This window comes from Coffea arabica, chromosome 3e, assembly GCF_036785885.1.
Source record: "Coffea arabica cultivar ET-39 chromosome 3e, Coffea Arabica ET-39 HiFi, whole genome shotgun sequence".
Classification (NCBI taxonomy): domain Eukaryota; kingdom Viridiplantae; phylum Streptophyta; class Magnoliopsida; order Gentianales; family Rubiaceae; genus Coffea; species Coffea arabica.
The window spans coordinates 24753877-24770555 of NC_092315.1; the positions used below are offsets into that span (position 1 = coordinate 24753877).

A 16679-nucleotide genomic window follows, 5' to 3' on the forward strand; every position below is an offset into this window, starting at 1 on the left:
CTTTAGCAAGAGAGTTTCCCTTGAATACTTGAGAATCTTCTCAAGTGATTCACCCGAACTTATCAATCGAGTATCTCCTTGATTGTGGCGTTCTACTACCTCCAATTTGGTTCGTTAATTCGAGTAGTCGCGGGTTGAGATAATATCAAAATTGTTCGTGACTTCTAGGGATTAGTTGGGTCAAATTTCCGCTGCCTAAGCCATGGTGATTTGGTTGTCTAGATCGGGGATTCACATCAACCACTCTGCCAAAGATAACCACTAGTTCCATTTCTTAGGTTCCATATGTGTCAGACACCTGAGGTACATCTCCAGCACTTGGTTGACTCTCTCAGTCTGGCCATCAGTCTGAGGTGATAAGTTGTGCTGTAGTTTAATTTGACCCCCAACATACTGAATAACTCCCCCCAGAATTGGCTAACAAATATCCTGTCCCTGCCTGAAAGCATGCTTTGAGGAATCCCATGTAATTTACTGACATAGTCAATGTCGCGCCCCATTTTTTACAAGAAAAATAAATGGTTGGAAAATGAATTTTAATTTACAAAGGAAATGAAGAAAAACAGGGGTCTAAATGGGACTTGAAAATGCGACGATTCGACCCAAAATAATAGTTTAAAAGGGTTTTGAATAAAAATTGGAGTCGCCACTTGGTATTGAGTTAAGGTGTACCAAGTCACCTAAAAAATAAATTTTTTTGAGTAAAATTATAGAAAAAACCCTTTCAAACGACTCCTAAGTCTACAAAAATCAGAGAAAAGTGTTCGGGAGTCACATTTGATGAGAGGGAAGGCAAGGACGAGGTCCAAGGCACCCTCTCAACCTAGCCAAGGCTAGTTGCGCGATTTAGTTAAAAATTTTCTTATTATTTTTTTTAACCAAAAGATTTATCACATTCGGATGTACTATATGAATGCAAACCCTAGACCTAGGGGGCATCGGGGGGCAAAATTTCTCTTCAAAGTTTGAATGGTGCCAATCACATTAATAGTGATGCCCAATGATGACTCTTTGGAGAGGTCACGAATAATGCTAATGACGTAAAAATGAGTGGAATGAATGTATGCAATGTGAAAATATGAGTTTGTGTGAAGTGAAAAAGTAATAAAAAACAATAGTGTGTAAGTGGAAGTGTGCAAACTGATGTACAAAGTAAGGTGAGTAAAGTGATAGTATGAAGTACGTGTGTGCACGTGATAGTATATAAAGTGTAAGTGGCAGAGTGAAAACGTGCAAAATTAAAGTTGTGTGAAGTGAAAATGTGGAAAAAAGGATAGAATATGAAGCAAAAGTGCATGTGATAGTGGATAAATGAAATGCATGAACCCTAGAGGAATGCAAGCAAGACGGGTACGGGGGACTAATATCCGTGACTCAATTTTCCCTTTAATAGAGGGAATACGAGCGTGCTAAGGCTAGAAAGCCAAACTCGTCCATATCCCATATCCAAGGGGTGACTCCCTAACCTATACAAGCAAATGAGCTAATCTAAATGAAAATGTAATCCTAAATGTGTAAGGGAAAGGGAGTGAAGGGTCATACAAAAATGAAAGAAAAAAACTAAAGGGAAAGAATGAATGGAGATGTAGTGAAGGCATGCGAGCGAGGAGGGGCCCTATTGGGTCTAGCGTTGGACTAGCCCACATCTACGCTCTCTCACAAGCATTGGACTTGTAAGAGCTCGAGAGGACAACCATGACTAGCATTGGACTAGCCACGGTTACGTGCATTTGCATCCATCATACACATATCTAAGTAATGTACATAATTAAAGCAAGTAGACATGTGAGCACGTAATTCACTTAACACATAAGCATGCATATCTAGATGCCAAAACCTAAGAAAGCGATTAAACACAAGCACCTAAGCATGCAAAACACATAAGGCAATTAAGGCCCTAACTATTACATTTTTTAAGGGGAAGCCTACTACAATCTAAAAAGGGGGAAATAAAATAAATAGTTGCAAGAAATACCTAACTATTACAAATTGGCATTCAAGTGCCTTTTAAATGATAAAAAAGGAACTTAAATAAATATACGAAATTAAGCAAATAGAGCGAAAAATAAACAAATAAAGAAAACATTCAAAAGGCATGCAATTTAAACACATATAGTCACATAATGCACATAGGGTCAAATAAAATGAAAATGAGGGATAGAGTGTACCTCCCTTGAGTCGGGTTCTAATAGAACGAGTTACTTATTTACCCTCCAAAATAATAAAAAATGTCAAGGTATCACTTTAATTAACAAATAAATCAGAAGAAATGGAAATAAACACTAAATTGAATCACTCAAAGCATTCCAAGGAAAGTAAACTACTCGTATTAACCAATTAAGACAAACAAAGACCCAATTGAAAGATTAAAGAAGTTTAAAAGGCCAATTTATTATTATAAACACTAAGGGTCTAAAAAGAAATAAAATTAAGAATCTAAGGTGAAACATACCAAATCAAATGAGAAAATTCACAAAATAAAGGAAAAGCAATTTGCTAGGATTAAACAACAAAAATTCAAAATTTCACTAATAAAAATTCAAGTTAAAACTAGAAATTATCAAGAATCATTAAATCCTTAGATCCTTAAATTCCTAGACAATCTGTCCAAAGACACATAAAATGATAAAAAAGACCAAAGGAAAACAATCATGTCAAAAAGGAACAAAATTGATTGACATTCCAAAGTTTCTTGGCCATAAGGGAACAAAAAGAGACTTGAGGTATGGTTATGTAACTTTTAGAATACATTTGCATGCATGCATACGAAGAAGATTTCTGCATTTGAAGCTTTCTGCAACTAAATGTACGCCGGCTGCATTTTCATTTCATAAGCAAATTCTAAGCAGCTTTTATTTCATCTATCCAAACTTTGTATTAGGCGGCAAAATCAATCAAAACTCCATATCCAATCAAGCAAAAAAGTAGCAGAAAAATATACAGATTCTTATGAAAACTTTCATGCAAGATGGAAGTAGATTGCTGCAACTGAAGGCTTCGGCAACTGATGAAACCTTCCAGCAACAAAACTAGTTGCGACTTTCCTTGTTACATGCGGATTCCCTTTAAAGCATCAGATTTGAATAACAAACCAGGTAATGAAACAAACCCAAAGAGTAGAAACATAGCTAAGCCCGAAAGGAAAAATACAGAAAGTTGTGAAACGAACAGTGAAGCTCCGAAACTTCAGGTTCTCTTCAATCCTCTGATCAGAGGAAATTATTCTAACATAACAAGCATACTCACACCCACATATTGAATCTCATAGTGAGAGGAAAGGGAGAGGCCGTGCACATTCAGAATGGAACTACACCTAGAGCTACTGTCAATGAGCATAAAATTTCTGCTAAGGTTTCAAAATACAGCAACGGGCATTGAACGAATGCCATGTTGCAGTCATGCAGTCATGCCGCATAATGCTGTTTTAAATAGCAGCAAGCACCTACAGGAGATATCATCAAAACACCAGGCAGAGTCCAGAAAGGAAACTCAAGCCATTCCAGCCACTCCAACAAACCAAAAGACCGAAATTTTTTGTGTCAAGATTGCGGCAACAAAGCCGAAAGCTACAAGCATGTGGCGGCAAGAATTACTCTACGCTTTTCCAACATATGCGAAAGTGCAACCAGCTATGAAATAATGCAAGAAAGATGCAAAGAAAGGATCCCACGGCAAGCATGCACATGATACTCCAACCAAATAACAAGCAAACCAGGAAAAATTCCAACAATCAAAGAGACAAAACTGTCCAGACTGCTGCAATGAGCCGAGAACTCCAAGCTTGTTGCAGCAGCAGATTCTTAAACAAAACTTCACACCAACATAATCTGATCCTAGGAAACAAAATCATCAAAACAACTCTATACAAAAAGAAAACCGGCAAACAATAAAAAGGGATCATCTCTGGCCTATGAAGTGCACGAAAACGTAAGGAAATAACAGAAATAAACTATCTCTCTCGATCCTTGGCTACGCTCACGGATTCACACATGGTAGCAAACATAACAAAAACATCACAGAGCAATTTCAACCTTCTGATGCAAATCTGACAGCCTAGCGTAAAAAAAACAACATAAAGAAACTACCTTTTTTAGATATTTCCTCCCTTTTCTGCTCACCTTGATTCCTTTCCAGTGGCCTCTCCTCTTTCCTGCTATTGCCTGAAACTCCTTGCTCCTCTGTGGATTTCCTCTCTTCCGCCTGTGGCTCTTCGGTCTCTCCTCTGCACTCTCTCTCAAAGCTGCGTTTTTTTTTGTTCTAAAAAAAAACAGCCGCCACTCTCTCTTCTTCAGATTTTCAGTCCCTCGGTGCTCTCTCTATCTCTCTCACGCTGTTCTCTCAAAACCTTTTCCCAGCCCTCTTTTTTTTCCTAGTCGTCAGTTCTACTCTCCCTCTGGTTTCCTTTTCACTCAGCCGTCAACCCTGCTCTTTTCTCCTTACCCTCACTCAGCCGTCATCAAAACCTTTTTTTTTCTTTTCCTTGCCGTCCTTTTTTGCTTTTATATGGGAACCAAAAACTGAACCCTATCCCCAATGGTTTGGATGAAGCGAACTGGTTTGTACTATCTTCATCGGACGGAGCCAACCCAAGGCCAAAATGGGTGAGAACCGCGGCTGCAATTCTCTTCTGCTGCAGCCGAGACCAAATGTGGACTTTTCCTCCTTTTTTTTTTTTTTTACAATCACTTAATTAAACAATAAAAAAAATGATAATTTAAACGTAAATAAAAATGTACAAAAAAGCAACAAAAAGATGAAACAGAAACTAAGATTTTTTTCTGTATTTTTCTCTTTCTTTTTTGATTAATAAACAGTAAAAGGAAATAAACATATTTTTATGAATAATTTTTCCTATTGCAAAATTTTAAAAGTCTTACAATAAATAAAATAAAATAAATAGCTAAAGGGTGAAAACGAATACAAAATAAAACTAAAATAAAAATAATGGATAATAATAATCTAAAAATACTAAAAGTCCAAAACTAAAAATCATGAAATTAAAGAAAAATAAAAATAGATAAGAATTATTACTAAAACTAAAACAAAAAATAAAATTAGGATAACAATTATTTACAAATTTGGTGTCTACAGTCAATGAAACGTCTGGCCCCCTATGGAGCATCAAAAGGGTGTGCCAGGCTGATGAAGTTGGAATACTTGGTGAATCTATCCACCACGACCATTATGGTATTCGTCCCCTCTGACTGTGGCAACCCTTCAATGAAATCAATGGTAACATGACTCTATGAGTGTTGAGGGATAGGGAGTGGTTGCAGCAATCCTGGGTAGGCCACATGTTCATCCATGCACTTTCTACAGGTATCACACTCCAGAACTGTCTTCTTAATCTCCTTGTATATTCCTGGCCAGTAGAATAGCTGCTTAGCCCTCAAATAGCTGGCTTGAATGCCTGAATGCCCTCCAAGTTGGAAGTCATGTAGTACAATAATAAGTTTCTTCCTGGTGTCACCATTGCCGTCCTATGACTAGCCTCTTCTTGTATCTGAGAATGTCATCCTGGTAGGAGTAGTCTGGTGCTAGTGTGGGGGTTAGAAGCACCAGGGATATGGTCTTCTGAGCCCACTCATCCTCTTTATAACTCTGCATTACCTCTTTGATCCAAATAGGCACTGCACAGGAAATGGCTATGCACTCTCCCACTTCTTCTCTGCCCTGTCTAGAATGTGCATCTGCAGCCAGATTATCCTTCCCTTTTTTGTAATGGATCTCATAGCTTAGTCCTAGCAACTTAGTGAGCCAATTCTGTTGGAGTGGGATAGTGATCCTCTGATCCAGTAGGTACTTTAAACTCTGATGGTCAGTATGTATGATGAAATGATGTCCTTCCAAGTAATGCCTCCATTTGGTTACAGCAGTCACTAATGCTTGCAATTCTTTCTCATAGATTGATAGCCCCATGTTCTTCAGTCCCAGAGCCTAACTGAGGTAGGAAATAGGTCTCTTGTTCTGCATGAGTACAGCCCCTATGCCAGTGTAACATGCATCTGTCTCAAAAATGAATAGCTGGGTGAAGTCAGGTACTGCTAAAACAGGGGTGCTGCACATGGCTCTCTTTAGCTTCTGGAAAACCTGTTCTAAGTCCACACTCCAGTGGAAATTGTCCTTCTTCAGCAAGTCAGTCAAAGGCCTTGCTATGGCTCCATATCCTTTGACAAATCTTCTGTAGTAATCTGTCAACCCCAGAAATCCCCTCAGTTGCATGATATTAGTTGGGTTGGGCCAGTTTTTCATGCATTCTATCTTCTTGGGGTCAGCCTGAACTCCTTCTGCTGATATTATGTGTCCCAAGTACTCCACCTGCAGCTGAGCAAAAGAACATTTGCTCATTTTGGCATACAACTGGTGCTGCCTCAGAATACTCATTACCTCCTTTACATGTTTCACATGCTCCTCCAGTGTTGGGCTGTAGACCAGGATGTCATCGAAGAACACCAGCACATGCTTCCTCATCTGTTCTTGGAAGACCTGGTTCATCAAGCTCTGAAAGGTTGCTGGTGCATTGGTTAAGCCAAATGGCATAACCTTGAACTCATAGAGCCCTTGGTGACTTCTGAAGGCTGTCTTTGAAATGTCCTCCACTTTGACTCTGATTTGAAAGTAACTTGCTCTCAAGTCAATTTTAGTGAAGTACCTGGCTCCATGCAATTCATCTATTAATTCTTCAATTAGAGGCATGGGGAACTTTTTCTTTACTATTAGCTCATTCAATTGCCTGTAGTCCACACAGAATCTCCATGACCCATCTTTCTTCTTGACTAGCAGTACTGGTGAGGCCAAAGGGCTACTGCTAGGCTGTATGATGCCTAGTTCCTGCATTTCTCTCACGAATCTTTCAATCTCTGTCTTCTGTACGTAGGGGCACCTGTATGGCCTCACTTGAAAAGGATTGGCACCCTCCTTGAGGACAATCTGATGTTCATGGCCCCTGGTTGGGGGCATTCCCTTAGGCTCCTCAAAGACATCCTTGTATTGATCTAGTACATGCCTGATTTTAGCAGGTAACTGTCCTGGATTTTCTTCTTCTTCTACTGCCACCAGCTGGGCCACCACCCCATTGGCCTGCTTCCTCAGCCACTTTGCCAACTTACCTCTCTTGAGCCCCCTTAACATGGTGCTGATATCCTTCCCCTTCAGTACTACTTCTTGTTTTCCCTGGTGGATTTTCATATTGAGTTCCCTGAAATTGAACTCTATAGGACTGTGATTGGCCAACCAATCCACCCCAAGGATCATGTCACAGCCTCCCAACCTTAGCGTATTAAAGGTATGTTGGAATTGATGACCCTACATTTCCCACGGTAGAGGCTTATCCAGTCCCTTGGAATCCACATTTTCTCCATTGGCCACATTGACTACCAAGTTTGGTCCCTGAGTACCCATTTTAACTTTCTTGCCCGTTGCTCATCCAGGAAACTGTGGGTACTGCCACTGTCTATTAGTGCAGTGACCTGTCTCACCTTAACCAGTCCCTTCAATTTTATAGTTTTGTGACTTGTCCCTCCAGCCAAGGCATGGATAGACGTCTCTATGTGTTCATCTGCTAGTTCCCCATTAATGCAATCACAATAAACTTCTTCCTCTATAATCTCAGTCTCCTCAGCTAACAAGAAATGCACATGTGATTGTTTGCATACGTGGCCCAAGGTATAAGGTTCCGTACATTTATAACATAGCCCCTTTTCTCTCCTCAGGTTAAATTCTGTGGGGGATATTCTTTTGAACTGGTTCTGATTGGTTGTATTCTGGTCATGGAATTTGTTGGTGTGTTTGGGGTGGTTTTGGTTCCATCTGAGGTGTGGTGTTATTTTACTGGGAGCTCTTTGGTTACTGAAACTAGTACTGACAGGTTTCTGCATTTTCTGGATAGCCTTGAGGTTCTTTTCTTGCAGTTTTGCCATTTCAATAGTAGCAATCAAGGTTTCAGGTTTGGACATCTTAACCATATTAACTACCTTCTCCTTTAGTCCACTCATAAAGCATGCTTTGTAATTTGAATCAGATAAGCGGGGTAAAGATGGCATTACCAGGGCTTTGAGCATGTCAAATTTTTCAAGGTATTCAGCCACGGATCTAGACTGCACCAGCTTGTTGAATTCTTCAATGGCCTCCTCTGGACTCCCTTCTCCGAACCTGATACACAGAGCAGTAGATAATTCTGACCAAGGAATGGTCTCCCTCCCATGGAAGACTCCTTGGAACCAGATGTCAGCTCTGTCTCTAAAATAGAGTTCAGCCACCTCAGCCTTCATGTCCCTCTCTATCTCATGTATTTTGAAGTATTTGTTAGCCTTCCTGATCCACTCCCTTCGATTATCACCATAAAAAATTGGCAGATCCATTTTAGGCAGCCTGCCACTGGTTCTGGCCTCTCTCTTACTGACTGCTTCCTTTTGTGATTCCATCCTGGATTCGTTTGGTCTTGCTTCTCCGTTTGAGATGCTACTTCCTTCTACCACCTTCTCATGGTCACTGACCTTGGCCATCAATTGAGCCATCATGTTCATCATCCTCTCATACTTTTGATCCAATCCTTTCAGTAGTTTTTCAGTAGCATCCTGTCTGAACTCCATTGTCCTGATGGCTTGTTCCATTCCCTTGTTTTTGTTGGTAAAAGTCCTGACCACACTCCCTAACTCCACTACGTCTCTTCTCAACGTTTCATCTTGGTTTTTTGTCATCCCTATGGCTCGAAATCGAGCTCTGATACCACTGTTGTGGTACAGAACCAGAAATGTTGTAGGAATAGATGTATTGGATTGACAGAAAAGAATAATCTATACTCAAACTGAATCGAATTCAATAAACACCTCCATTTTTATTGATAAGCTTCAAATTGTTTACAGAAAAGGAATTGGCAGGAAAAGGAAGAAAAGGAAAGAAGAAAGCAGGAAGAACTTGGGAAAAAAGTTAACAGAAGGGATATTCTCCTTTCTGATTACAATAACAAAGATTTTAACTGAATGAAACCTAAAGAATTACATGATCACATCATTTATAGAAAGCAATTCTAACCAACTCCTCCTACTTGCTAATGAAGCGGTTGTCACGTGAGAGGGAATCTTCGGGATCGACTGGTCCCAACTATCTGCAAGAATAGCATGAACCCAGAAAAGACGTGCTTCCTTGCTCGCTCCTTCTCCTTTCTTGCTTTCATGCCTTTGTCTTTCTTGTGCACTGCTTGATGATTGACTTCTTCAGACCACGTCTTCTCTTTACAACCTCCTGCCTGGCCACGCCTCCCTTTAGTTTTACTTCACGCCTTCTCTCCTTCTGCACTTCTTAGCTTCTTACTTCATTACAATTCCTCCCCCTTAACAGCAAATCTTGTCCTCAAGATTGAAATGTAGGTAACTATTTTTTAATCTCCTTAGCATCTTTCCATGTGGCTTCTGCAGGGTTCGTACCCCACCAGTGGATTAGCCACTTAGTTGCTGCAGCATTCTTCTTTTTTGCCATCCTTCTGTTTCGTACTGCTACTGGCTCCACCCTCCAATGACCCTTCTCATTTGTTTCTGGCAATTGGAGGGTAGGAGTGACCTCGTTCCCCACCTTTCTCTTGACCAATGACACATGAAAGACAGGGTGGACTTTTGAAGACTTTGGCAGACTCAGCCTATAAGCTACACTCTCAATCCTTTCCTCTATCTTGTATGGGCCAAAGTACTTTGCTGATAATTTGGTGTTTCCCCTCAGGGCTACAGAGCTCTGTCTATATGGTTGTAGCCGTAGGTATACCCAATCTCCTTCACTGAAGTCCATTTCACTCCTCTTTTCATCAGCATATTTCTTCATCCTTTCCTGAGCTTGCTTTAAGTTCTGTTTCAGCATGTTATCCTGTCGCGCCCTACTTTTTGATGTTGTGTGGTGTGTGAGTAGTGGAATGTGAACGTGTGTAAAATGAAAAGTAAAAAGGCCATGGGACTTGAGAATGCGACGATTTGGCCAAACAATGTTCAAAAAGGGTTTTTAATGAAAAATGGAGTCGCCACTTGGTATAGAGTTAGGGTGTACCAAGTCACCCAAAAATGAGTTTAGTATTTTTAAACGAAAAAGTAGACAAACCCTTTTAAGAACTTTTAGGTCTACGTAACCAAAAACAGGGATCGGGGGTCACATTTCATAAGGGAGAAGGCAAAGGCAAAGCCTAAGGCACTCCCTTACCCTAGCAAGAGCTAGTTGCGTGATTTAGCCCCTCTTTTCCTAATTTCTTCTACCCAAGGTATGTATCGCATGTTGGACGAACTATATGAATGCACAAACCTAGACCTAGGGGGACATCGGGGGGAAATTTCTCTTCAAAGCTTGAGTGGTGCCAATCACATTAATTGTAATGCCCAATAATGATCCTTTGGAGAGGTCACACCTAATCCTAAATGACCAAAAAAATGAGTGGAATGAATGCATGCCATGTGAAAATGTGAGTTTGTGTGAAGTGAGAAAAGTGATAAAAACAATAGGGCGTAAGTGGAAGTGTGCTAATGGATTTTCAAGGTAAGGTGAGTTAAAAATGATAATGTGAAAATGTATTACACATAAAGTGCATGTGTGCGAATGGTATTATATAAAGTGTAAGTAGTTGAATGAAAAAACGTGCAAAATTAAAGTAGTGTGAAGTGAAATGTAAAAAAAGAGATAGAATATAAAGTAGGCGTATGTGGTAGTGAATGAATAAAATGCATGAATCCTATAGGAATGCATCAAGACAGGAACGGGGAGTCCTAACTTTGTGACTTTAATCTTCCCTTTGATTAGAAGGGGGAACTAGCGTGCTAAGGCTATTTGTGGAGCCACACTCGCTCGTTTCCCTTGTCGAAAGGGGACTCTTCAAGCAAATGTACCCTATAACTAGCATGAGGTGTAAAAATCTTAAAATGAGGGGAAAAGGGGTTCGAGGAGCATGCCAAATGATAAAAAACTAAGAAAAATGCATGAAATGTAGTTAACATGCAAATATGCACTAACGAAAGGGGGACGGCCTATTGGGTCTAGCGTTGGACTAGCCCTTTCTAAGAATTTCCTACTAGCGTTGGACTAGTCGAAAACGGGACAATGAACCACAACTAGCGTTGGACTAGTGTGGTGACGAGAAAGGGGGCCACAACTAGCATTGGACTAGTGTGGTGACGTCCATTCATCCATCACATTCATTCATGACTATAGAAAGCAAGTAGACATGCAAATCATCTATAAACACGTAGCACATAACACTTAGCATGCTCGACTAGATGCAAGGGCCTAATAAAGCGATTAAACACGTAGCAACAAAAACAAGCAATAAACCCATTACATTTGCTAACTAAAACAAAAGGGGAAGGGGAAATGGACAAAATGCTCTCCAAGCCCTATCAATTACAAGCCAAGAGGTGTACGCATACCCCATAATGAATAACTTAAAGAAAGAGCAAAAGTAAATGAAATAAATGAAAGGAATTAAAGAAAGGCAAGGAAAGCAAAGTAGACATGCATATTCACATAACACGTAGGATCACATAGGAGAGACAAAAAGGGATAAAAGAAGTTGTACCTCCCCCCGTTTGTAACCAAATGAAGTAAAAATGGCTTCAAAACAATAAAAAGGTCAAGGTACCACTTTATTTAAGAAAAATTAAAAGAAATGTGCAAAACAAAGCTCACTTGATCGTAAAGTCCCTAAAGTCATGACTTAAGCGCAATTGAAACAAGGCATGGTAGTTAATTGAAGCAAACAAGCAATGAAGTTGCACAAGTTAAAATTACCAAGGACCAAATTGATGAAATTATTTAATTGAGTGGGTCCTAGTGGAACAAGGAGAGACTTGGGGGATTAAAAGGCAATTTTTGAGGATTTTTCCATGCAATCTTCATGCAAAAGCTACGGACACAGTCCCTGCTACCCAAATGAACATCTACTGCATTTTCCATCTCGCAAGTGGAGGTTTAGCCGAACTTCAAACTAAGCAGCAAAGCCAAAGCTTTCACAAACAACAACCGAAAGCATAGCAGAAAATCATGCAAATTCTAATGAGACCTTTATGCAAGATTCGAAGAGAGTTTCTGCAACAGCAAGCTTCGATAATTCATGAAGACTTTTAGCACCAAAGCCAGCTGCAATTTTCTGCTAACATGCAGACTCTCGGCAAACAAAGAAACATGCAAGACTTTAAACCATTTCCAAACAAACATAGCTAGCCACCCATTAACAACAGGACTCTTGGAAGACTTACAATGAACGAGGACAAGAAACTTGTGCAACTGACTTCTAAGCTTCAACAACCGAAAAATGAAAATTGCTGCACTTTGATTTCAAACTTAAATTTCCGATTCAACTACACAGCTTTGATATTCAAACCAGTAAAACGCAGAGAGAAATGATGCGAAATCAAGGAAATATTCATGCCAAGCAACGTAACATGCTGCAACAAAATTTCAGCAAGCTATGAAGCTTTCGGCAATCTGAAATTCATTTTCCAGCAAGCAATTGATCCTTGTCCAAACATTTCAGCCCCCAAACATGCAACTGAACTCTACTTCAAAACATGATTCTACCTCATGGCATACGTTCACACGGTATTCCAATCACATGGCAAACAAATCACACACTTCAACAATGCAAAAACTTCAGCCAACCGAAAGTGCAAGGCTGCTGCATTTTCATTTCCAAACTCAGAGGCCTTCTCGAATGAACTAGCCATGGAAATGTCATTTCCTTTTCAAAGTTAACAACTTTGCCACTAAAACACAGCTTGGGGACAAAATAAAACAAAGGCAAACAGATTTGGCACCCTAACAAAGCTTATCATGTAGCACAACAATAAAAGGCCGCATCTTTACAACTAACGGTAAGGAGATAACTACTGCAACCAGATTTTTCCATACGCATCGACTCAAAGCCAAGATAAACATCAAGTAAAGTAAATCCTTAACTCTCATAGGCAAGAGTTATTAACAGAGATTGTCTACAGGACAGGGTTAAAAGAACCTTACAATGCTATGTCGGTAGAGTTAGCGATGGCAAAGAGAAAGCTTGAGCTTGGACTGAAACCACCAAACTTCCGTAGCTCCCTCATGTTCTTTTGGTTTGACCAGAAATCGCAGCTTTTGCCCAGCCGCCACTCCTCTCAGCAGTTGTTACCAAAGAAAAACCTTCTCCTTCTTCTTATTTTCCTGGTTGCTCTATGCAGTCCCTCACTCTCACTCCCCTCTCTCTAATCTCAGCCTTTTGTGTTTTCCTTTTGCCGTTCTCAGAAACTCTCTCCCGTCACCTCCAAAACTCTCATTTTTCTCCCTCAATCTCTCCCTTGGCTGCCTTTTCTTTTTCACAACCCTTGCTGTTTTCGTTCTTTTCTCCCAACCCCTCTCTCTTGTCGCTTCTCCCTTTTTTTTCTTAGCCCGTTAACTCTAAAACCTCTGCCCTCCAAATCCTCCTCTCTTGCGGCTACTACCCAATGCAACTCACATCTCTCAAACCCTTCATCCTACGGCTCCCCTACTCTCTTGTCCTTCCTCTTTCATTTCCACCCTCCACCTATCCTCTTCTAGAAGTCTCTAGGGCCTCAGGTGTCCTAGACACCTGGCCCTTTATAGCTCAATATTGCCCTCAAGGCCCTGCTGCAATCTTCTTTGCAAGCTGCGGAAAAACGCAGCTTTGCATGTCGCGGCACTTTTTCCTTTTTTTTTTTTTCAAAAATTAATTTAACAAAATTGATAATAGAATTAAGTAATAATAATAATAATAATCACATCAAAATAAACAAACTAAAACCAAGTTGCCATTTTTAATCTTTTTTTTCATCTTTTTTTTTCTTCAAGGCTAAGGAACTTAAAAATAATAATAAACTAACAAACTAAAAAAAAAACTAAAAACTAAAAAGCGAATAAAACTAACACGACAAATAAAAACTGAAAAAATAAAAAGTAAATGCAATTACACTAAAATTTGGTGTCTACAGTTTGCCCTTCTTTGTCTGAGTTTTGAAAAAACTTGAGACAAAGAAGTAGACACCAAATACCTACCTGTGCCATTCGGCTGTCACTTATTCGAACGACTGCTATTTTTGAAATGAGGACTGACCTCTTTAACAAAATTCTAAAATGGGACTGACCCAGACAAGAAACTAAAAACGGGACTGACCCGAACAGGAATTTAAAATCAGGACTGACCCGAGGGGACTGACCCCAACAGAAATTTAAAATCAAGTGCTCACTGTTGGGACTGACCCATGTTCAGTGGCAAAATGAAATGCTCACTAGTGGGATTGACCCACGGCTAGTGGCGATGTAAATGAAATGTAACTGAAGTACTGGTATGTACGAAAAAACTGTATAAGACTTGCCTGGAAAATTATCGAAAGATTTGCCCCAATGTAATGAATTGGTCAGCGGGATAGAACCCAACTCTACCGAGGTTGGCGGGATAAAACCCAGCTCCAACGTGATATAAGCGGTCAGCGGGATAGAACCCAGTTCTGCCGAGTTGGCGGGATAAAACCCAGCTCCAACGTGATATAAGCGGTCAGCGGGATAGAACCCAGTTCTGCCGAGGTTGGCGGGATAAAACCCAGCTCCAACGTGATATAAGCGGTCAGCGGGATAGAACCCAGTTCTGCCGAGGTTGGCGGGATAAAACCCGGCTCCAACGTGAAATAAGCGGTCAGCGGGATAGAACCCAGTTCTGCCGAGGTTGGCGGGATAAAACCCAGCTCCAATGTGATATAAATGAAGTGCTTACTGGCGGGACAAACCCACGCTCCAGTAGCTGAAAAATGAAATGCTTTGACAATCGGACAGTGGGATTAAACCCGAGCCTGCCGTGATAAAACTCGATTTGATTTTTGATTTTTGATTGATGATTTTTCTTTTTGCTTTTCTTTTTGACTTTTGAGAATCTTTCCAAAAAATTAATTTTGCCCCGGTATGATGAATTTTTGCAAATTGAGCCCATAGTTGATTCTGTATCGCCATGTTGTTGCACCTTTTGATCAAATTTGCTTGCAACATTTTCAAATCTGCCTTTGTTCACCGGAGGACTCTTCCCGACACCAATTCCAGTGCGAGGTGTGATTACTTTCATCTATGCATGCAATTTTTCCTGTGAAAGAGAAAAAACAAAGAAATTGCCACCACCATTTGATCCGTTTTCCTTCGAGAATCGTGTAAACATGAGTCTTTCGACGCCTTTATCAACTTTTGCTGCGGCAGCCGATTGAGTTGGATTTCTCACCCTGAGGCTTTTCCGATTTTCAAACTGACCAGGTATGTGCTTTGCTATATTGCGAAGTCTGTGTAGCTGGCTTGGCTGAATTTCAACTGTTCCCAAAAGATGACTGAATCCAAGCATACTTTTTGCAATAAACCACGGGGATTGTCATTCACCACAATTCAATGATAAAGAATGAGGTATGCAAGAAAATTCACATGTCATGTAAAAATGAATATGCACAAGAATGCACACCTAACCATTTGTGCTTAAATTCTACAAAAATGCTATGAATGCAAGTAATTTGGAAAAAATGAGTTTCCTAAGAATGTATTTGCAAAAGAATGTTTTACAAAATGACACAGCTTTGGCCAACGGATGTCATATTCGAATCTCTGGGTATCCTTGTTCTGGGATTCAGTATTGGCAGAAGTATGACAAAAATGAGGAGAAATCCACATGAACCAGGTCGCCAGCCGTTCCTCCTCGTGCTCGCTTACTGCAAAAACCTTACCTTGGCGCCCTTTCGGGTTTTCACCAAGGTTGCCCCCACCCTTTTTGTTTTTATTTTGTTTTTCCTTTTTTCTTTTCTTTTTCTCTATTTTTTCTTTCTTTTGAGGTGCCCTTTCGGGTTTTCACCTAAGGAAGCAATGGAAGAGCTCAACCATAATCGCCTCAGGAGTGTAAGTTGAAAAAATGCTGACATCAGTAAAATGCGCTTCCCTTATAGACTTAAGCGAAGGCACCATGGACATCACTTAGCAGTTGATTAGCAAACTTCCCAATAGAAATACAACAAGTGACGAAAGCCAGGACTTTGGACTTTTGTAATGGGGTCAGGTGGGGTGTTTTCAAGAAAAGTTGAGGCTTGAAAGCAAATTTGATGAGAGGTGTGAAATAACCTGAGATTGCATCATTTTGAGATTATCTCCAATTTTGAACGAAATCGAGGAAAATTTGCCCCAGTTTGATTGGATTTCTCTCTTCGCATTTTTCATTGCATTTTCTCACTTTTGCATTTCCTTTTGAAAACTAAATTTGCCCCAGTGTGGGGTTTTTTATTTTTTTTTTCTTTTGTCTTTTGATCATCTCATTTCAAAATAAATTTGCCCCAGTGTGGGGGTTTTCTTTCTTCTTTTCCCTCTTGATCATCTTTTCTCAAAATAAATTTGCCCCAGTGTGGGGTTTACAATTCTCAGGGGCTGCCAAACGAAAATTATTGTTCTGATAGCTCAAAGGGGATGACGAGGGATGAAATGTTTTGATTGGAAAGGAAGATGGCCTGACTTTTGTTTCGCCTCTTGCATGATTTCCAAAAGAAATTTGCATAATCAAAAATAAAAACTACTTACACATGTCTGAGTTAATAGATTGAGGGAATGCTTGTCCATCCATCCCTGCCAAAATGTGTGCTCCGTCAGGCAATACCTTTTGAACAATGAATGGCCCTTGCCAATTTGAAACAAATTCACCTTTGACTTCA

General features: G+C 40.1%; 1 protein-coding gene across 1 annotated transcript; it reads right to left on the reverse strand.

Annotated features, from left to right (window-relative positions):
• Positions 1-9372: 9372 nt before the first annotated feature.
• On the reverse strand, positions 9373-9849 carry LOC140038459 (uncharacterized). Its single transcript, XM_072083819.1, has one exon. It carries the CDS (start codon positions 9847-9849, stop codon positions 9373-9375), a length of 477 nt encoding a protein of 158 aa, XP_071939920.1.
• Positions 9850-16679: the final 6830 nt, after the last annotated feature.